General features: G+C 37.4%; 1 protein-coding gene across 10 annotated transcripts in view; it reads left to right on the forward strand.

Annotated features, from left to right (window-relative positions):
- Positions 1–24,100, forward strand: part of DNM3 (dynamin 3) — a 596,153-nt gene that overhangs the window by 243,731 nt on the left and 328,322 nt on the right. For 7 of the 10 annotated variants that reach the window (XR_014014161.1, XR_014014162.1, XM_081221443.1 and 4 more), the window contains exons 11-14: positions 4,216–4,302; positions 8,851–8,921; positions 20,259–20,310; positions 21,135–21,164. Coding sequence is in view for 7 of the 10 variants with exons in the window: in XM_081221443.1 (XP_081077569.1) it covers positions 4,216–4,302; positions 8,851–8,921; positions 20,259–20,310; positions 21,135–21,164 (240 nt within the window). In the remaining 3 variants the exon portion in view is untranslated. The remainder of the gene's footprint in view (positions 1–4,215; positions 4,303–8,850; positions 8,922–20,258; positions 20,311–21,134; positions 21,165–24,100) is intronic. The other 3 variants (XR_014014163.1, XM_081221442.1, XM_081221448.1) reach the window with 1 other exon arrangement.

A 24,100-nucleotide genomic window follows, 5' to 3' on the forward strand; every position in this document is an offset into this window, starting at 1 on the left:
GAGGCAAGGGATTGAAGTGAGCAATCAGCTGAGTATCTGTTAAAGCTAAGTAGAACGTCATGCAAACTGAGCAGGGACTCTGCTGAATGAGGTAATGAAATGAGTGGCAGAAAGCCTACTCAGAAGTCATTCTGAATGTCAGTAGGACTTTTTTTTTTGCCTTCTTCCTATATGTATTATGAAGAATTGGGACTGGAGCATTACATTTGGGAGTCAGCAATTAAAACCATCATTTTGATTTTTATACTCCCACACATTTTTTACACTCCTACAAACCTTTTAAGACCAACCAGTTAGAAACTGTATTGGCTTCATTACTGCCTTTCAGTAATGCCTAGATCTTTCCTGCTTACTGTCCCCTTCAATATTTCTCTGAGGGCAGTTCTTCTAGTGTACTCTCTTTCCATTTTATCCCACTTAGAATTTAGGCTCATTTGCATCCAGTTTTCTCAGTTGTAGATACAAAAATATGGCTCTGGCGGGTTCCTTTCCTGATGAAATTGAGCTTGGAAAGATCAGGAGGTACACACAAAAAAATCAATCCTCCTGCCAAGGGCAGTAGATTAGAGGGTTCTTAGATGTTTCTACTTCATGGGATGCTCTTATCATTTTGGCCTTTCCTTGGCTTATTGATGTCTGCATACTAGTCTGTGGTCCTTCAGCTATCAAGTATTTAGTTTCTGAATAAATATTTATATTGCCACTCTTTGGTGTTTTAGAAATAATCTGCTATAATCCATTTTCTAAATGCTATTGGCATCCCCATCCTATTTAGTAGACCGCTATTGCTTGTGTAGTCACTTCTCTGCAGGAGTGTGGTTCTATGTTAGTGTGGCTATCATCAAAAGCAAGTATGCAATGATAGCTTGGGGTACTCTCTGAGTGCAGAGGAGGAACAATTGCTCTGGTGGCCTAGTGCAGGCTAGTGGTTTGTGCCGGATGTGCCACCTAGGTTTGCATTAGTCAAGAAGAAGGACAAGTATTCATCAGCTATCCCTTCCATACTTAGAAACTTTTTATAGGTCTTACAAAAAATAACTTGCAGTATTCTCAGAGTATAAAACGGCTTCTGGAATGATAGAACTGTCCCCGAAGAATGTTTCCAAAACTCAAAATGGAAGCTTCATTTGTGTCTTGAAGTTATTCATGAAGTAAGCCCCTAAATGAGCACAGATCTCAGGATTCAGCTAGGAGTCTCAGTAAGGGGATGATGGTTTGGTGATCTCATGAACAGACACTGGGCTGTGAATTTTGAGGTGACCAAGGCAGCCAGGTTTCTATGCTCTAATGATGTTGTTATAAAAGTACTCTAGGACTTCCCTGGTGGCGCAGTGGTTAAGAATCCGCCTGCCAATGCAGGGGACACGGGTTCGAGCCCTGGTCCGGGAGGATCCCACATGCTGTAGAGCAACTAAGCCCGTGAGCCACAACTACGGAGCCTGCGCTTTAGAGCCCGCGAGCCACAAGTACTGAGCCCATGTGCCACAACTACCAAAGCCCGAGCGCCTAGAGCCTGTGCTCTGCAACAAGAGAAGCCACTGCAATGAGAGGCCTGCGCACCACAACGAAGAGTAGCCCCCTCTTGCTGCAACTAGAGAAAGCCTGCGCACAGCCACGAAGACCCAATGTAGCCAAAAATAAATAAATTAATTTTTTAAAAAAGTATGTTCGTTGTGGAAAAATTTGGAAAATGCAAACATGTATATAGAAAAAAATTAAAATTATGCATAAGCCCATCATTCAAAGTGGTTGTTGCTATTAACATTTTGTAGTATTTGTGCAGATTCTTTTCTGTGCACAGACAGCAGACTTACAGCATTAGGTGATTTAACATTTATATGTGATTTGTAATCACAATGGTTCCATGAAGTAGTGCAGTTTGTTGTCTTGCTAAGACACTAATGTGCATCATGCATGCTATAAAGTAGGTGCGCACAGTGACTCCAATGACCGTGGAGCAATCACATCTCAGGGAGGCCTAGCATACAAGTTAGGGGAAATATTATGTGCTACAGTATTACTCAAGAATTTTGGAGTTTTTAAGGTCTTTGGCTATATCCTCAAAGGATATCAAGTGTATATGGTGGCCTGTGACTATGAGTGTGTGTGTATGCTTGTGTGTAATCACATTTTATATTTAGTAGCCTGATTTTCTTCACCCAGTGTCATAGATACTTTAGCATGTTGTTAGATATTATTTATAAATTAGATAGTATTATATCAAATATTAGCTATTATTTGGAATGGCTTATTACATCCCATTAGTGGACCTACCTAATTTATTTAACATTATTGGATACTTAGGTGGCTTATAGAGTTATGTCTGTTTGTCTTATTGTTGCTATTACAAGTAACGCCGTGATGAATTTCCTTATTATTTTAGCTCAGAATTCCATGAAGTAATTAGACTGACGTGTGTGTGTCTTTAAAATTTTTGAAACATATTGCCAAATTGCTTAACAGAAAGATTATTCTCATTGACGTCCCTTCAGCAAGTTTAAACTGTGCTAGTCTCAGTGCACCTTCACCTGCATTAAGTCTTATAAAAATGGTTATAGTAACTTGACAACATAGTAGTTATTATCTTTCTTTGCATTACTCTGTGCAGTTTAATATCTCTTACTGACCATTGAATTTCTTTTTAAATTAAATCACATTTTTTGCCTGTTTTTATGTGAGATATTAGTGTTAATCTTATTAATTTGCAAGTGCTTTTTATAATAAATGGAATTAATCTTTGCCTGTCATAAACCATGAATTTGCCCACTTTTTTCCATTTCTATTGCTGCTGTCCCGGTCCAAGTCCCATTATTTTCCATCTGAATTGCTTCAGAAGCCAAAATTCCTAACAGGTCTACAAGGATCAAGCCCCTGTTTACCATTCTAGCTTTGCCTAAAGACCATCCCCTTGCTCTCTGCACTGACCTTCCTTTACTTCTTTGACCACTCATTGTCCCTGTCCTCCAGTGCCTTCACACATGTTCCTGTGCTTGGCAAGCTCCATTCTCCCCACAAACGTTCCACACAACTTTACCCAACTAAGCCCCGTTTTTAGGTTAGGCTCCCTTGAACATCCTTGTATTGATAGTGTCCTTTTCTTTTTCTTCCTTACACTGAAAACAACTATAATTCATTCTTTTTTGGGGGGGTGGGTAGGAGTTTAGTAATTTATTTATTTTTATTTTTGCTGTGTGTGTCTTCGTTTCTATGCGAGGGCTTTCTCTAGTTGTGGCAAGCGGGGGCCACTCTTCATCGTGGTGTGCGGGCCTCTGACTATCGCGGCCTCTTTTGTTGCGGAGCACAGGCTCCAGATGCGCAGGCTCAGTAGTTGTGGCTCACGGGCCTAGTTGCTCCGCGGCATGTGGGATCCTCCCAGACTAGGGCTCGAACCCGTGTCCCCTGCATTAGCAGGCAGATTCTCAACCACTGCACCACCAGGGAAGCCCCATAATTCATTCATTTTTGCAAACTAAATTTTGGAAAATTACCTGCATAAATGAGATGGGATAAGTGATTGACATGCATTATTTCTGCAGTTTTGCCAAAAATATGTACATAAAAACACATCTGTTAAGGTAGAATTTAAAAAAATGATCTCTGTGGTTCATGGAATGTGAATCACCCTCAAAGAGTGATGGACAAGACCATGAACTCTGGAGTCTGAGGGCTTGGGTAGGAATCCTGGACCCACCGATTTTGAACTGTGTAGTCTGGGGCAAGTTACTTAACCTCTCTGCACTTTGCTTTCCTCCTCTGTAAAATGGGGTTAATAATCGGATCTGTCTTTTATGATTGTTGTGAATTTCGAATGAGGTAATTCATGTGGTGCTTAGCACACAACCTGGAACATGGTAAGCACTCTATAAATGTTAGTCATTATCCTCCTTTTCATCCTCATTTCTATCTTCTTCATCTTTGAACTTTATTAAGTGCTAACTCTGTACAGCATAGAGCTAGATGGCATCTGGGTTTCTGTTTTCTTTGCAGGGAATTTCTCTGCTGGTTTTGAAGTGTTTCTTCTCAGATAACGTAGTAACTTCTGATTGTAGTTTGTGCTGTCTTTTCTGTCACTCTGCCATTCTTCTTTAGGATATTTCATTTCTGCTTCCAGAATGGTAATGCATGTCTTCTGGAATACAACATAACTTATTTTTGTTTCTTTTTTGGCAGTATAAATATTTGAGTATTAACACTCAGATCTGTTTTTCTTGACAGCTGGCAAACTTCCCCAGACTCTGCGAGGAAACGGAAAGGATTGTTGCTAACCACATTCGTGAGCGAGAAGGGAAGACAAAGGACCAGGTGAGGAGAGGCCTTCCCTAGTGGGCAGGGTCCTTGTGGGAAGTGGAAGATCTCACCAGGGTTGTTTGGTCTCCAACAGTCGGCGTATCCCTGAATAGAAAAAAAAAGAGCCGAGAACACCACCACATATGTTTATTTTTACTTATTTATGAATTTTATACATGTGTTGCTATACTAACATCTTGTGTATGTTAAAAATATAAACATATATAAAGACCTTAGAAGGATAACATTTAAAAAGCAGTAATAGGAGTTCCATTATTTTTTTCAACACTTCATGAATCATCATGTGTACCCTTAGCATGTACACACCCCACTTTGAAAACCACTAATCTGGAAACATATCACATATTTTCTTTAAGATAGGGCCCACAGATGGGCACCAAGATATTCATAAATTGCTGAAATGTTTTGCAAAATGTTTAGTGTTTTTATTTTTTTTCTTGAGGAGAATGGATAAAGCTATTCATCAGCTTATCCATGGAACCTATGACTAAAAAAATAAAAACATTTAAGAACAGCTCTTTTAAGCATTTCTAACTATTTTGTAAATATACATGGTTTGTAAGGAGTGGCTTTGAAATTGTCTTTGAATCTTGGCTAACTACGAATGAACGATTATTTTCAAGTGAGGATAATTCATTGAAAAAAGTTAAGGACTACATGAAAATAATTAAAGCTTCTTAAATTTAGGTGGATGTTTTCTTAGTTATTTATAAAACATTATAATGGGAAACACAAAGGTTTTCAGAAGCTCTTCAGTTCCAGGACACAGCTGCGAGTGTGACAGCACGAAGAGGACACTGGACTGAAGCCATGTGTTCACCACAGAATAACAGCATGTTCTTGCGCAAATCACTTCTCGGGACTGTTTTTTTTCTCATGTACAATGTTGAAATGTTGGTCTATATGATCTCTGAAGTCCTCTATAAGTTAGAATTCCAAGATTTTGTGGTTCTTAGGTGAATTGGAAAGAAGGAGAGAAAGAACTGGGGAAAAGGAGGAAGGCAGAATAGGAGAGAGAGAGGTAGAGACAAACCACAGGGAGAGAGACACATGCACCGTGTGTCAGAGGGTACTGTAGGGTTGGGGTGGGCGTGGAAGGAGAAAGCGAAGAGACAGAGGGATGGAGGCCGGGCAGGTTGGGATATTTGTGAGGGACTCTGGTAACAACCTGCTGCTCTCTGCTCGAGCTTTGGGATTCATTGCTGCTACTTTTTATCATCGCGTTTTGAAAGTTAACTAACGATTATTCATAGTGTTCACTTATTTTGCAACTTCCTCACTCTTGGAGTAGTCACAATAGCCAAAAGTGGAGAAAATAGGCTTTGTGACTTAGCAGAGATAAACAAATCAATGTTAACTCATGAGCCAGTGAAATCAAGCCTGGGTCCAGGTATACAACCTGAGACCAGAAGTTCCCCCACACACCTAATGTCACGGCTCCTGCTGGACCAAGAAAACGAGTTCTGTTATCAACTGTACTCCTGGCCTTAAGTAACTAAGATAACCATTTTAATTTGTATCTTTATTCTATGAAGTTCAAATGATAATACATCCTACTTAACTCTTAGGGATCCTGTGTAAAAACAGTATTGAGGAAAAAGTTGTATAATTATTATCTTAATTATCTTTGTGTTCATATCTATATCAGTTAACTTCTTCATGTTTCACGTTTCAGAGTTTTTGTTTTACTGAAATGACACACTCAAATTTTTCACTGTCATTAAGATTGTGGGCTCCAGGGACTTCCTGGTGGTCCAGCGGTAAAGAATCCACCTTCCAATGCAGGGGATGCGGGTTCCATGCACCGTAATGAAAGATCCCACATGCCTCAATGAAGATCCCGTGTGCCGCAACTAAGACCCGATGCAGCCAAAAAAAATAAGGGAAAAGATTATTTAAAAAAAAAAAAGAAAAAAGATTGTGGGCTCTGGGTTCAGACTACCTGAGTTCGAACCCAAGCTCTGTCATTTGCTTTCTGTGTAAATGAACAAGTTATTTATTACTTTTACACTTCAGTTTCCTCATCTGAAAGGGAATAATAATGGTAATTAACTCACAGGTATTTTGTGAGGATGAAATGAAGTAATCCAGATATAGCTCTTAGTTCTTCATTAATTTTAGTTGTTTTTGTTATTCCTAAAGAGCTATGACACATAGTAGACATGAGAAAGAATTGCCTTTTCTGATTTCAAGCGAGACTGTCTTCCATCTGTACCTCTGATGTAGTGATTAATTCATTCCCCAAGTGGGAGTTAAGGGAGGGAGCGAGCATCTCTCTCCTAAGTGACCATCTCAGGTGGCCTGGTTTGACAGTTAATCAACTGCCTGAAGAAGCTGGTGCCTGCCACTGCTAATATGGACCTGTGTGGCATAGTAAAAACATGGATGTTTTTGGTAACGTGAACATGTCAGTTTGCATAGATTTCACATTTGAGTTCTGAACTCCGTGCTGCTTTAGGCCATATGGTACTTCTGAAGTCGCTGGTCAGAGAGTGACCCATTTCCTTAGACCTCTGTGCCAATACTGCTTTGAGGTATTCTTGCAGTTTTTTTAAAAAATGGAATTATTACCAACCTCTGCTGTGGAAACTTTGTGTGTGGGGGAAATTCTTCAGAATTAAAAATATGAAAAACCATAAATCTGTCTGAACTTTTTTCTAAAACAAAGGTTTTTTGAGCTTTGGTGTGTGCCTGCTGTTATTCCAGGTGCTTCCATACATGTAATTGCATGTTGAAATGGTTGGCTTTGTGGGTGATTACTGCTACCAGGGGTAGCTTTACATTTCTTCAACTAAATTTTCAATAACTGTGGGTGAGAAAGGCAGTGAGAGAGAGTGAAAAAAAGAGAAAAAAATGTACTATTTTCCTTTTCATCCCCCACATGCAACCTGGCTCTTTTCCTAGGATGAAAACAGACTCCCAGTTTCCAGGAATATGAATGAGAACAGCCATAGTTGTTATTTTTCTTCCACTTTTCCCCTGTACTGCAGTCCAAGTTAATGTGTGTGAACGTCCAAGATATTCATGACAACCTTTGGCAATGTTGAGAATTATGTAGATATTTTGCTCTTTATGGTGGCAACTACTAATTTGTGCTTAAATATTATGGTTTATTGATCCAAACTCCTAGCCAAATGGATTTGGGGTATAAAATTTAATAGAATCTGGATTTATTATAGGGAGAATAGTGACAATGCCACAGATAATCTAATAGTGATGACTCCTCCTAACTCTTCAGTTTTCTTCATTAAGAGAAGAAAAAAACCTATTATCTGATGATATGAAAGTTTTTCATACAAGTATGATATTGTTGACCCAGTTAGTGCCTGGGCATTGACTTTATGTTGGTAGTGGGGATGGGTTTGGGGTGATTCATTTAGTCTTTTTTTCGGTAGGGCTCCTTGGGGCTGACAGCAAGATTTGGTCAGATGACCAACTGAGATTAGCCACAAAAGCAAAGCCTCAGAGACCATAGCATTGGGTAATGAGTGAGAAACAATAATACTTGGCCATGTACTAATTATATGGGAATAAATTTCTCCCTTTAAAATAAACTATTCTTCAAGACTGGTAGATAGTCATAGAATTTACAGCCACAAATATTTCTCAGGCACCTGTTGTGTGTATCATGCTAGGTTCTGGGGATAAAGTGGTGAACAAGATAAATATAATCTCTGCTTCCATGGAGCTTACAGTCTTGCAGGGATGCAAAACATCAAACAAAATATAATATAAATAATTAATTACATTTGTGATAAACACCACAAAGAAAAAGTATAGGGTATAATACATAAAAATATTATGATTTATAGACTGTATGAGAGTAACAGCATGATCCAACTTGGTCTTGGGTGAGGGTGTGGGGTGAGGGTCAGGGAAGGCTTTCCTGAGGATGCACCTCCTGGGGGGCATTATATAGACTGTGCCAATGAACTGTTACCACGAATGTTTGGATGCACTCAGATTTCACCTTCAGTGAAGCCTATTGATCTCAAGGAGGCTTTCTATTTATTTGTATATTGCCTTTTTGAGTTGGTTGATGAGATACTTCTACTTGCCTATAGGGAGCTTAAAGAGATAGAAGAGGAGAGGATAAACAAGAGGTGATATTGCTATTTTGTGGCTAACATATGATGTCTACAGGAGCAGGAAGCTCTAAGCAGCTCCTCCATGACCTTCTTGCCACATGTATTTTTATACATGCGTCCTTTTGAACATTACACCTACGTTTTAGAGGAATAGAATAATTCTAGGTTCTGTGTTAAGTTGGCTCTGTGTTAAGTAAGCATGTTAAGTACATGCTTATAAACTATAATGCTGTTATCTTCATGTGGGACTCAGACTTTTCACATAGATCTTTTGTTTCTGAGTTTAGAGTAAAAATGAGAGTCTAATGAAAAAAGTTAATGCAACTTTTCATTCTAACTGAAGCATCCTTTTTAAAATTAAATAAAGATAAATGACTTGTAGGCTATTACCGAATTTAGTGTTTGAGAATATTTAAGGTGGGTTTTCACTGAAGTGATTCTCTTGGACTTATAGGTACTGCTGTTGATCGACATCCAAGTCTCCTACATCAACACCAACCATGAAGATTTCATTGGCTTCGCAAAGTACGTGAAATCCTTGATTGTCACATGCATTCCTCCTGCTGGTTTGTCTCAAATACACATGTGAATTTCTACAACAACCCCAGCATTCTGTGTCAGGATTAATTCTGAGTCAACCTACTGAGGAGATCTGAGCCTCGTGGCCATGGGGCCATGTTCTCTGAATGAAGGAGTTGGCTTCTTTATTGTACAGCATGTGAAATCATATGTAGCTCAGATACTCCTTGTTTTTGGATGATGATCTGCAGTTTGTACTTGAGCTCCCATAGATAAGCAGTAACAGATGCACATTTAAAATATGTTAGGGAACAATTTCTCATATAAATTTGAAATATCAAATGCAATTCACAAGATACAAGCTATTTGGCCATCCCTAAATCAGACTATAGCGGCCTATTTTTTTAAAAAACCTGTCCTTTGTGAACTTAGATGTAATCTTTTTTGGATGAACATTCTCTTTTCTATGAAGTATATATGCTTTATATAAGCTTGTCTATATATTGCTAATCTATCATACATGTGTTCTGTTATTTTCTAATATTCTATTGCTGTATTCACAGATATTGTCAGGTAAACATTATGCTTAAGTATTCAAGGTTGGTTATTTATTGTGTGACATTTTCAAGACCCTGAATTTACCATTTTTTCCTGCCCTTTAGTGGAATCAGTTTTTTATTGCTTTTAAAGAATTTTGATTCTAACTCTAAAATATACCTGTGGCATGTAAGTGGTTCCAACCTCAAGTATATAAAATATAGTTTATTTTATATAAAAAATAAGGTAAAGAGGCCTATGTACTGTTACTTTACTATGTATTCAAGAATAGGGACAAATAAAAAATCAAACACAAGAAAATGTAAAACTAGACTGACTTAGTTTTACATTTTGACTTAGAAGAAACAGATATCTAGATCATGTGATCTAAACTCAACAGTGACCTGAGGAATTTATAGGCATGTTTTAGAGAGGAAAGTCCCAATTATTCAACAGAAAATTGTCTCGTTCTGAACATAGCCTAACGAATAGTGTATACACATATTGCATCCAGCAGTTATTACTACTGTGTGGTACACTGGTTTTTAGTTTTGGTACATTAGTTTTTTCAACTGTTTTCTGTGTGACTTATGTGTAAAATTGTTAGAACTCAGAGATTAATATGTTCCTTTAGACAGTTGTCTTTTTTAGCCGCACTGCCCGCTCCAACTTCTAGATAGGGATTTACTCCACAGCCATTTCACACAGACCTGCTTCCCTGTCTTCTAGCCCCCATGGCTCTCATCATCTGTTCTGCTCATTTCCCTCTGCAAAATCACCAGTGGCAAGAAACCTAGACTCTGATGTGTCTTCTTGTCTCTAGGCCTGGAAGAGTGGACCTGAGAATTTCTACCTGGTTTTCTGTGTAGTCAGTGAAATCCTTGTGGCCTGTTCTGAGCTCTGCTCTAGTTGCTATGGGGGAAAGAAAAAGAAAAGGAAAAAAATTGTCTTTTAGGAGCTTGCCTAGTAATTGAAAAGTATAGAGAAATGCAGGTAAAAATTTAAACTGATGCATTCTCCATTTACTTTACTTGCTTCTTTGAGGAATTTAAGAGAAAAAGAAATCCTTGAGTCATTTGAAATAACCAGGAATACTGCCTTTCATGTTGACTTTTATTGGTTACAAATGCCAGTTCGATTTTTATAAAAATGTAGCAGATGCAGATATAAACTTGACACCATAACTTAAAAGTGAAAAGGATATTGCAGCACTGTCCTGTTATGGTATCCTGATTCAAGGAGGAAACAGAAAAAAATCATAATCATTTTGGAAAGATTCAAGTTTTGAACATGTTTTTTAACCAGCACTAAAGTTAAATTTCACACCTATACTCTGCTTGAAACATTTTCCCCCTAGATTATCCTTTTACTTATTTTTAAAGATAAATGGTCCAGAGTTTATGTTCTCCAGTAAATTTTAATATTTTCTACCTCAGAAACTGTTGAACTAAAGTATTATGTTGACTAGGTTTTCAAAGGCATATAATTTTGCAAATGAAAATACTTCAATTACAGCCTTTTGGTACAGTCTCTCTGTAATCCAGGTGACAGTCCTATTTTTCCAGCAGTGAGATAGATTGTGAACCTTTATGATGCTAGGGGACTAAAAAGAATCATTGTTCAAACTGCTTTAGAAACCCCGCAACTTTGCACGTTTCTCATCTAATTTAAACTGCACACCTAAACTTTCTTTTGAAGGACTGGTCTGGGAGTCAACAGTCTGAATTCTTTTTCCAGGGTTTGCCACTGATGAAGTTTGGGTTTTGGCCACTTAGTCTCTCTGTATCTCAGTTTATTGCTCTGTCAAATGGAATAATAAAAAATCCCTGTCTTGTATACTTTTCAGGATTTTCAGAAGATCAAATTAATGAAGTTATGTGAAAGTGCCTTTGAAAATTGTGGTGCAGTCTGTAAAAGTGAGAAAGTACCATATGTACACACTCATACACACACACACACACACAGGGGAACTTGATTCTACGAGATGTACCATTTTACTTCATTTATGACGTTTTTAATGACTGGAGTATGATGGCCACTGAAAGACTTTTTTAGTTGCTGATGTTATCGCCAAATGTAATATTTTGCACTGAGACTCAGAGGTAAATGTTCTTTCTGTTTGTATGCTGAGTTGGAGTGCATTTCAATTTGACATGGGATAATTATGATGATGAAGAAATGTTCATTTCAAAATCACTTTGAGGAGTTGTGGTATTTTTTGTGCTTTTAAAAATTAAAAAAATATGGTTGTAGCTATAAATTTTGAGGTTGGCAGGAATGCTGTTTCCATCAAGGAAGAAAAGTCAAGCCATATTTGAAGACAATTATGTAAGTATTTTTAAGTTCTGAAGATAGAAAATTAAAGTCTAGAGTTGAGGAAAATAAGCATTAGTTTCATGAGATTTTTACAGATTTACCAAAATAGGAGGGCCACCCCTCAGATTTATAGGATGGTGATGTATAGAGTATTTTACACATGTAGTTTGTTTTTCAACTGGGATGACTTTTTGTTCTAAAAATTATCAAAAAGAAAGGAAAACAAATTGCTAAAATTAGATTAATGGAAAGTGATGTCTCAGAGTAGTGTTCAGAACAACTCAAAATTCTTCTTTTCGCTATAGAATTTATTCTGCCATGTTGAATATGTGAAACTTTTTTTTCATCTCCCAGTTATTTGTTAAACATGGACCGTAAAATATGTACCATGTGTAATGTGTCCAATAAGCGCTGCTGTAGACTTGCTTTGGAATTTAATTTCTGAAGGCTTGATTTTTCAATTGTAATATAGTTTCTGAACCTAAAAGTTTAGTATTTCAGAAGGAAATGTCAACTTTCCTCATGACTTAAGGATTTTAATTTGTCATTCTTCCCTGGTGAAAAAAAACCCCAACATTCTATTTTTCTTAACACAACATAATTAGTTTTTGTTATTTAAGAAAGCGAGCTATTCCAATTAATTATTCTTCATTCACTTCCTCTCTTTCTCAGTAATCCTGTTGTCTGAACAGAAAGGCAAGCTTGTTAGCTGAATGCCTTGGGGAGTGAACTTTCAAATTCTTGTGCTCTTCTCCATTTTCATGGGCACAGTTTGCCTTCTGAGTTACTAAGATTTTTGCAGTCTGGTGGTTTAAGAAACATGGGCTCCGGATACACACCATTAGAATAACATCTCTGTGCCACAAACAGCGGACCGAGGTCTGTTTTTCAATTTGCTGAGTAGGTCTCCCCACCTGTTCTCTCACAGTTGAAATGATAGTGTGCAGATTTCAGTTCCTGTTATGTGAGCACCATGAAAATTCTAAGGGTGGTAGCATTCACTATATCTCTTTCCTGATCCTCTGGAATGTCTCTGTTACCATTTTACTAAAGGCAGTATATGTGAAACTTGGCACCAAATTCCAAAACAATCTTGGTCTTTACCTTTACGTTCTTTTTTTTTTTTTTACTTTCTTTTTTTATGTGTCCCTAATACATAATCATATTCCATTGTAATGGTGTATCTAGTTCCTATTCTTACATGAGAATGTTCTCTCTCTTGCAGAATTAAAACTTAGGTATTAGATTATAGCAAGATCCTTATTTGCCAATTTAGGAATTAAATGCTTGGTTTCCTACCGGGACTGGTAGAAATATAGATTTGAGCAACTTGCAAGGACATTGTTAGTATCATCTATTTAAATAAGTTATAAATTCTAATGTTTCAAGCACTGTTTTAAAAATAAGTGGACTTCTACTTTTCTCTTTCATTCTCAAATCTGTTGTTTTGAACTTTATCTTCATCCTTAAAATGAGTCTTAGGAGATGAGTCATCTTTCTTTTATAGGTCCCCAAGTTCTGTAGGGTTTTCTTGCATAATATTTAGCTTGAGACTTCACTAAAGATCCTGCAGGGGCAGTCAACATCATGTAGTTTTCTTCTTCCTTTGGCTTCAATCTGATTGGATGGAGCCAAGCCTACATGTGATAAGTTGCAATCTTGGGACTCTCAGCAATTGTTTATAATCTTCTTGGGGTAATATAAAAGAACATTCTAAAAGAGATTCTTTACTCCAGAGCAGTGCTGTCTAATAGAACTTTCTGAGATGATGGAAATATTTTATAACCTATGCTGTCCAATACAGTAGCCACTAGCTACATGTGACTATTGAGTAGCTGAAATGTGGCTAGTAAAGCAGAAAAAATGAAAATTAAATTTTAATTAATTAAAAATTTAATTTAAACAGCCACTTCTGGGTACCAGTGACTGTATTGGACAGCACAGTTCTAGAATATGGTGAATCCAGCTGATTGCTCTGGGTCCTTTAGTGGGCTATACTTTATTGACAACTTGGTGGTAACCTACAGTGGTGGCTTCAAGAAGAGAAAAAAGAGGTAACTCTGTTAGCTGCTTCTAAACAAACCCCAGGGCTCAGGAATATACAGTCAGCTTTTTAAATGCTCTGTCACTACAGTATAAAGGATAGACTTTTCTCTTGCACTGCCTTAGTCTGTATGTTGCCATTTTTTTAGTAATTCCTCCATCATAGCCCAACTGACGTTTCTTTTAATTTCAAGTGTCCTCTACAAGCTAAACATAGTAGTAGAGGGAGAGGTACACTCTGACGTTTGCCGTGGAATCTGCGTCTCTGAGGGACTCCATTTTCTTGATTTGTTTGAGCCCTCTTTGGTTTGACTTAGAGTCAGTACTCCTCTTTCTTCTTTCTCACTTCTCTTTTACTTTTTGGCTCACCATAGTCTTGTTTCTACCACACCACTCTACTGAGACTGCTTTCGGCCAGGAACGAACAGTTAATTCAATGGACAACTCTGAGTCCTTTGTTTGACATCATTAACCACTCCTTGTTGAAGAGACCTATCCTATCCCTTTGCTGAAATAACTCTCCATTGTCTCCTGGCTTTCCTCTTTTCTGCTGTAGCCACTTCTCATTTTTATTTTGGAGCTCTTTATCCTCTGATCATGGCTTAAGAACTGCTTTTTATCATTATTCTTCTGTAGACCCTTTTCTTTTCTCACTCACTGCACTATCCCTGTCCAATAGTGTTACCCACCACAGTGGTTTCAGTTACCAGCTTTATCTGATGCCTCTAAATCTAGATCTCCATTCCAGAACTTTTTCTTGAACTGTTACCATATTCAGCTACATAACTGGGAATCTCTATTTGTATATCCTAGGCAAGCCTCAACCCAATATTCCCAAATTAAACTCATCATCTGATTTTATAATTCATGCCTCCTCCATTGTTCCCACTCTCTGGGTGGTAACTCCCAGTTGCTCAAACCAGAAACCTGAGTGTCATTCTTTACTCCTTGTTCCCCTCACCTTTGTTTCCTTCCATCTTTCACAGGTCCATATGATTCTACCTCTATAATATTTTTGGATTTTTTTCTATTTCTTCCTATCATCATTGTTATTACTAAAGTTAGTCTTCTCTTGGGTGGTTTGCTACAATGGTCTCCTTGCCCCTTGTCATGTTCTTTCTCATTCCTTCTGGAATTCTTATTACTTTCAGAATAAAGTGTAAACTCATTAGTGTGGTTTCCAAGGCCCTGTAGAATCTGTCTTTTGCTTACCTCTTCAGCCTATTCTATTGTTACTATTCCTCTCTATCCCACCCCCTAACTCTGTGCTGTACCCAGACTGGCCACTTTTGGATTCCTAAATGTACCATACTCTTGCTGCAGCACATGTCTATGGCACACTTTTTCAAATTATTTAAATTTCCTATTGCAGATAAACATTAGAAATCCGGTGTATATAACCCTGGTATCAAAATACAATTCCATAAATATTTCTTAAGAAACTAAACACTGCGAGGTAATGTCAGTGCTGAGAGAGGTAGAGATACTGATTAATGCAACACACCGTTGGCCATCAAGCAGCAGACCTTGTTGGAGGGGAGTTAGAGGCCTGCGTATAACACAATCCTGTTTATAGAATACAGGCACAGACCAAGAGCTAGCGGAGTTCATGGGAAGGAGAGATAACTGGAGGTTTCTGAGAAGGCATAATTCAGAAATGGTACTTGCTTTGATTTTGAAGGCTGGGCAGGACTCCAACAGTCAGAGGAAGGGGGTCAAGGCTGGCTGCTTCCTGTCTTCCCTGGTTCAGAGTTGATACTATTTCAGGGAGGTAATATTTAATAAAACACTTCTTTGATCATGCCATTTTCTGGCTTAGAATCTTTGAATACTTTCTGCTGCCTTCAGTATAATGACCAAATTCTCCATAATTGGCCCTAACATAGAGTTATTGTACTAGGTGGCTTTTAAGGTCATTTATTGAATACAAACCTGAGTCTATGGTCATACAATTTTTCCCATAATTGTTTTACTTTCCACAACTTCCCTACATGCCCCAGATTTCTACCTCCTGGCTTTGCTTATACTACTCCATTCTCTTGGAATGCAGTTGATTTTCTTCCTCTATTAAAATTTTACTTTTCTTCAAGTTTTCTATGAAAATCTCAGATCAAATCAGACCAAAATGATCTTTCTTTTCTCTAAACATTCAGAGCAATTACTATGTGCAGGATTTATCTGATGAATGGTCACACATACCCCTTGGCACATCATTATAGTCTTTTTTTTTTTTTTTTTTTTTTGTGGTACGCGGGCTTCTCACTGTTGTGGCCTCTCCCGTTGCGGAGCACAGGCTCCGGATGCGCAGGCTCAGCGGCCATGGCTCACGGGCCCAGCCGCTCCGCGGCATGTGGGATCTTCCCAGACGGGGGCACGAACCCGTGTCCCCTGCATCGGCAGGCAGACTCTCAACCACTGCGCCACCAGGGAAGCCCTGTCATTATAGTCTTATTGCATATGCACATGGACATGGATAGACACAAATATGCAAAAAATTTTTTTGAGCTAAGAGGTAACATGGATTATTTTTCTTTGAATGTCTTTCAATGTGCTCTTATTTTTATAAAAAGTTAAACCTTTTGTTATATAATTTCAAAATCATTATGTTTCAGAGCATTAAACTAATTAACCTAATTTGGTTTTATGTGTTTTAATGTTTTGGCGAACTCTTCAGCAGTGACTTGTGTGTAGTAGGAATTTTATATGATTAATAACGTACACACAGATAATAAGATGTGGGGTTAATTATATCCCACATTTGAAACAGAAGCACTTTTTTGGCTTTCTATTACAGCCTCACATATTTATTCTTTTAGAGCTTATTCCTTTGTTATTTGTGTTTTGTGTATGTGTGTCACTACCCACACTAGATAAATTGTAGGCTCTTTTTACAAGGACCATATCTTATTTATGTTTATATGTTCCACAGAGTTCCTTTCAGATAGTTGGTGCCCTAAAAGTTTTGACTTATGTCAAATTAAAACATTATATATAGGTGTGTTTTACAATATTGCAGATATAACCAGTTAACGACCTACTACCAAGAATACCTCCAGAGACTCAAATTAACTTGCAAGTCCTTACATGGTTTTCTGTGAACACATTTTTAAATAAGTATTTTGAAATACTTTCAGTCCAGTTATCATTGCATTCCTAAGAATTACGATAAAGGATGTTTTTTATCTAGGCAGATTATTTTTTATTATGTTACTTATGGAGTAACTTTAAGTACCTAAATACATCATTAACAGAAGTATCTTTGGATTTATGGGGCCAGTTGCTGCAAAAAAGATTATTTTTTAGGTGAAAAGTAAAGGTAATTTAGTATTTGTTCTAACACTAATATTTGAGATTGGCTTATAAAATAAATCTATTTTTTCCCTGCATATTCTTATAAGTGGTAGATCCTAAATATGCATTATTTAGTAGATGATCATTCTATGTCAGTGGAAAATCTCTTCACCTAGTGGATTTCACAAGCATCTTAGAGTAACTTTGCATCTCAAGGAATCTTAGATGTAAAAGAAACTTAAGAAACAGTCCCCCAGCACTTGTCTCTGTCTCTCTGACTGCACACACACACACACACACACGCACACGCACACACACACACACTTTATAGCCAAGAAAGCCAAGAAACTAAGGTCTATTTAGGTCATACTCTTTGCCTAAGGTAGCACAAGGAGTCATCAACAATCTCTATGTTTTTTGCTTTATATTCAGTTTCTTTTCTCTTATATGATTTTAAGGGGACCTATACATAATTTGAGGGTCCCCAGTAGTTCACCTACTTCAAAGTAAACACCTGTAAATCTGCCATAGTTCGAAGTTACCACTACTAGTCAGTGATTTATTTTAAAATAGTTCCTGTTTTAAAAAAAAAAAAAAAACCTCTAAAACACAAGTATGATGCTTGAGAGAGATGGTCATATCCATGAAGAAGGCATGATCACATTATAATAGTAGTTTTCCCATTTCTTCCTAGAAGAGAGGAAAGCCTGGAGGACCCTGGAGAAAGAAAACATGGGATCTGAAGCCCCAGGAAGAGTAGTACTTTAGGCACACTTTGTGCATCAGGGCATGGTGGGCAGCCAGAGGGCAGTGTGGGTTCATCAGACCCCTGGCCACAGACACAACCTTCACCTCATTCACAACCTCACCACAAAAACCTGAATAACGTAGATTTGGATTATGCAGAGAAAAGGTTGGAGAGAGATGAATTTCATAGTAATTAAGGGAATTAAGCATTTAACTAAAGAATAGAAAAATAATAAGAACTGAGGAGAGAAGAAAAGCTAACTCTGAAATTAGCAAATTGAAAAAGAAAGAGACACAAAATATCTTTATTAATGAAATACAGTGTGGCCTTTTAGCACCCACCTCTTCCCCATCCTCAGTTGAAGGTAGTATATAGTTTTTCTATGAGTTTGAAGGTAAACATCTTAAATACATCATGGGAGATTATAAAAGATTGCCATTTTGAGCAACTGTTCTAAGTGTGGCATTGATTTCTGATGTGCTGCTGAGCTATAATATCCCACTACTTTAAACAGTTGATTGATAACCTTAATCTATCTTTTCTCTGTTTTAGACTATTTCATTAATCTCTAAAACAGCTTCTATAAACAGCTAAACAATCAGAGGGTTCAGTATTGCTAGTCTTCTCAGAATAACCAAAATGAGTTGTATTTTCTTATATTGATATATGTTTACTCATGGACTCACCAAAATAAAGCCTTCAATCTTTTGAGAGATAGAGTAACATATTGCCTAATCCTGAGATTTCTGGGGTTAAATTGTTGGGGTGATATCTGGCTCTTATCCCTTCTGTGCTCCTGTTATAATGGTATCAGCCTCATTGGATTTCTCATTCAACAGATATTTGTTGAAGCCAACTATGTGCCAGGTAGTTTCTACGCACTGGGGTTATAGCAGTGAATGAAACAGGCAAAAACCCCTGCTCACAAGGAGCTTTCATTCTAATGGAGGGAGGCAGATAATAAACACAAAAAAAATCAGTCAACTATATAGTATGTTTGAAGGTGAAAAATGCCATAGAGAAAAGCAGAACAGTATAAAGGGGATGAGAATCCTGGAGGAAGGGAGGGATTCAATTTTGAATAGGGTGGTTGTGGTAGGTCTCACTGAAAAGATAAATTGGAATAAAGACTTGAAGGAGGTGATGTTGGGAGCCTAGGCTGATGGAGCAGCTGGCATAAAGGCTTTGAGGTGGGAGTGTGCATGGTGGGATCAAAAAAAAAAAAAAAGGAGATCAGTATGGCTGGACCTCTCGAATGAAAGAGGTGGAGAATAGGAGGAGATGAGTCAAAGAGGTGGAGAGTGGGGGTTAAGGGCCTTGTGGACCATTGCAAGAATTTTGACTTTTACCCTGAGTGTAATTGTATTGCATAGCAATAGAGGGTTTTGAGCAGAAGAGTGACAGGAACCCCCCTTTAAAAGGATCACTCTGGCTTCTGTGTTGAGAATAGACATTAGGGGGACAAGCGTGTAAGACCAAAGAGACCAAAGAGTAAGTGATGACAACATTGCAAGTGATTGATAATGGTGGCTTGGAACAAGATAGTGGCAATGGAATAAAAAGATGTTGAATTTTAAAGACATTTTGAGTAGAGTCAATAGCATTTTCTGACGATTTGATGTGGAAGAGAAAGGGGAACCAAGGACTTTGGCTTAAGCACTTGGCAATATGGAATTGCCATTAATTAAAAAGGGGAAGAATGTGGGTGGAACAGGATTTAGGGAGGATGTCACAAGTTCAGTTTTCACAGATTAAGTTTGAGATGCCCATTAGACATCCAAGTGGAAATTTTGAGTTGTTGAAAACATATTTGAGTCTAGAATTGATGAGATGGGTCCAAGCTGAAGATGCACTATGGGAGTTGTCAGAGTATAGTGGAATTCAAAGCAATGAGATTAGATGATATCATGAGTTTGGGGTCTGGAATTAGACTACCTAGTACCAGCACTTGTTAGCTGAGTAATTTTGGGGAAGCCACTCAGCTTCTCTGTGACTCAGTCTCTCTATCTGTAAAATGAATGAATATTACCTCACAGGGTTAAAATTAAAATAAAATCACTAATATCTGTAAACCACTTAGAACATGGCATATACTCAAAAAGTGCTGTCAATTTTCAGTACAATCTTATATACCTGTGGGATATCACTAATCCTTAACCTTGACTTATTAATGCAGCAATACAGGTTTTCTTCCTGTGGTGTATTTTTGATTTGTGATTACTAATTGGTTCTAGAAGTTCCATTGAGTTGGTTTTGCTTCCAGAATTAAACTGACCTGGATTTTTTATATTAGATCTGCCTCAGTTGTTGATATATTTTTAATGCCTGTATTTATTTTAGTATCTGTTACTTGCTCAGAAAAAAATCTTATGATTTTCTTCAGTGCTTCTCTCCTTTGCTTTTCTCAGTGCTCAGCAGAGGAGCAGTCAGGTTCACAAGAAAAACACAATTGGAAATCAGGTAGGAATGTTTAAAAGAATTAGAGCATGCATGTCCCAAAGAATTTGAACTAAATTGCTTGATTGACTTTTTTTAAATGCAAATTAATCATGTGCAAGTTTTGCTGGAAGTGCAACTTTTTGTTTTGTTTTTGCTTTTAAAGTTTTTGGGGTGAATTGCATTTTTTTTTTTTTTTTTGCTGTTTTATGCAGTTAACCCTATTGATTTATTTTAAATAACTTTTCTGCTATTTGCTCTGCTTTTCAAATTTGACTCCTTGTGTCCTGCTTTGCTTGCTTACATTACCCCTAAATTTGATTTAACATTGACTCTGTGAGTCAGTTCAAGGTTAAAATATGGTGAGTAGTTGCATGAGCTTTCTGGTGCTGCTGACTAGTTCACACATTTGCACAGCTTGGTAACAGTGAAGGGACAGCTCTAAAGAAGGCAGTTTGGGATTTAAGATTTAATCTCTGCCACACCACATCCTGTTGGTTAATGAAGATGTTAATTCCTAAGAAGATCTGATCTTTTAAGTTTTTGTGTTTTGGGCTGGCCAGCTGTCTCTGACTAATAGCGCTCTGCAGAGATTGCATTAACTCTGACAGTTTGCTGTTTCTTTTATGTTTTATGTGATAATGAATATTTGCATTGTTATTTCTTTTCAAGTCAAAACAATGATGGTTTTATAGTTTTTTTTAAAATTCAGAGGTACAATTGTTGAACAAATTGAAACCTCTGCTCTAAAATTTTTTCCATTGTTTTGAAAGGAGAAGAGGTAATAATAGACTTTATTTTGAAAACTTTTTTTCTGAACTAAAGCATATAATTCTTTGCTATTTCAGGGAACCAATCTTCCGCCTTCAAGGCAAATTGTACGAGCTAAGTTCTGTAAGCTTTACTGTTGCTTTTTCATTTAGCATCCCAAGGGCACAGTTTGTCTTTAACTGATTAACTCAACTAGCGCTTGCTACTAATTTTTTTAAACTTAGATTGTCTTGTCCATAACACCCTATCATTGAAATAAAAATCCTCTTAAGAGGGTTCATCCCTTCACTGCTAATAACTTGCTGTGATTGAAAGGTATGAACTAGTAAATTCTAAAATGCTGTAATAATAAATGTTTAACACTGTGGGTGCTTTGATATTTCTCTAATTTTAATGGGCCTTAAAATAATTAAAATCATTAATGACCTTCATATCTGTCCTCTTATGCTATGTTGTTATAAGGTGTAAGCCTTTCATTTCCCCTTCTATGATAATATTTCCAATAAATGTAGGTGACACTTCTAACAGGTGGGTGAATATTAAACAACTGATTTTGATATATCTGTTGATACTACCCAATAGCAATTATTTGTATTTATTTTTTAAAATATAATAAAACAAAAAGTAAAATTACACTGATTCACATTTTATATGGCTTTAGAGTTGAAGCTTTTAAAACCAGATGCTATATCTTCACTTAATGGAAGTATAAAGATATTGTCAAATTACTAGCATTAAAAGAAAAAAGAAATTATACTCATTTCTACCATGGGCAAGGCAGCCCTAAAATCTTTCTTCCAGCTATGCACAACTTGAGAATGAGATCGGAAGATGGGTCAGTTATTTTCTTCATGATGCTTTGGCAGAAACAAACTTTGGAGCGAGATATTCCTGGGTTCAAATTCTCCTCTGTCACATAGTAGCAATGTGGCCTTGGACAAATTGAACCTGAGTTTGCCCAATTGTGTGATGGGAAGAATAGAAAATATCTCTGCCTGGTGATTGTGAGAATCAGAAATAACCTACATCATGAGGTTTGCAGCTGGGTACTAGATACGTGCCCTATAAAGAGTAGACGGTAGGTAGGTAGGTGCTGCTTCTTGGAACTTCGGGGAGAAAAAAAATATGGAGTATAAGAAAGTTATAAAAGTTATTAAATGAGAACAGTGAAACATTTGGGAAAATTAGAAGCTATGTCAATTATTCTGTAGGTTACAATGGCCAGATTAAGCCTGGGTGTGGTGTAATGGATTTACCTATAAAACATTCCTCATGGTCAGAATTCTAGCTCATAGAAGTTTATACTTATTGGAAAAGCAATAGTATAGTGGCATAAATGCATACTTTAAATCAGATCTGGATGGAAACTCAGAGCAGTTTTCAATTATATTGCCTCCAAATGCTAAAATCATGCTAATTGTGTTTCTGTGCCTTTCCTTTCACTGAGTACTTCAAAGCCCATACATTATGGAAGTTTTATAACTCAAGATAATAGAATTGGGGTGAGTGTTGTAATAGAATACAGATCCCTTATCCAAAACCTCTGGGGCCAGATGTGCCTTGAAGGTCAGAACTTTCTGGATTTTAGAAAAATATTGCATATATTATATATTACCCAGTATTCCTGTGGGGTCAGAGGCAGCACCCTGTAATTAAACATATTGTATTTCTGCAGTGAAACAAATGATAATCACACCAAGTAGATTAAATGAAAGACATAAATATTTTCACATCAAGTCAGGTTTTGCTGCCAAATTTATTGCTGTTGTTGCTGTTGTTTTAACCTTTCACTTTGCAAGTAAGAGGTTATGAACCTGAATATCTTATTTTTCAGAACCAAATCCAATAATTAAACACTATACAGTATATTTTAAAGAATCCTTTATTGTTTTTTTTTCTGCTTAGCAGAAATGAACCATAATGACTTGAAACCCCTTTTTTTATGAATCTGAATAACTGAGGTTGATTTGGGTTTGTATTAAAAAATCAAGAAGCTCAAAAGACAGGGAGCTTTGGAGCTTAGCCTGCTAACTGATGTCAGCTTTAATGGTTGGTGGGGCTAAGATACTCTGCACTATCCTAGCAAATGCTTCATTCATTCTGATATCCTCTTAGCACTCCTGATTATAAGAGATGGCTGTGCAGAATCTATTCTGAATACTTTGGAAGAATTTGAAGAAAGAAAAATTCCTCCTTAAAGTCTAAATCCCCATTTGTTTTCACCTACCTAAAAATTTGTCTGCTTAGCAGTTCTACATGCTGGTGTCAACAAATGTATGAAAAAAATGTGAGCACACAATTAGCCTAAAGTTGCACTGCCCAGAAATTTCAACGTAAACTTCATTCATCCCTTCACTCATCCCTTGTGTATTTGAAACTTTTGAGAGTCAAAACTGTGATAGGTGTTAGAATGATGAATAAATCATGGGCCCTGCTGTCAGGGAGCTCACATCCCAGTGGGGATTATGGTAAGTAGTTGAAGTCTGTCCCCTTTTTCAAGGTTAGCTCCTTCTGATACTTCAGGCCTCATTGAAACATCACTTCAGTAAGAGGCTGGCCCTGACTGTTGAATCTAAAGTCACCTTTCCTCCCCCAAATCTTGTCATTATTATCTATCTTGTTTATTTATTATTTTTTGTTTTCTTTCACTAGGACAGTAAGCTCCATTAAAGCTATTTCTTTTAAATTTTATTTATTTATTTTTTTGGCTGTGCTGGGTCTTTGTTCCTGCACGTGGGCTTTCTCTAGTTGGGGTGAGCGGGGGCTACTCTTTGTTGTGCTACATGAGCTTCTCATTGCAGTGGCTTCTCTTGTTGTGGAGCACAGACTCTAGGCACGTGGGCTCCAGTAGTTGCAGCATGTGGGCTCAGTAATTGTGGCACTTGGGCCCTAGAGTGTGTGGGCTTCAGTAGTTGCAACACGTGGGCTCAGTAGTTGCAGCTTGTGGGCTCTAGAGCGCAGGCTCAGTAGTTGTGGCACACGGGCTTTGTTGCTCTGCGGCATGTGGAATCTTCCTGGACCAGGGCTCGAACCTGTGTCCCCT

This window comes from Mesoplodon bidens (assembly GCF_964165515.1).
Source record: "Mesoplodon bidens genome assembly, chromosome: 2".
Taxonomy (NCBI): Eukaryota; Metazoa; Chordata; class Mammalia; order Artiodactyla; family Ziphiidae; genus Mesoplodon; species Mesoplodon bidens.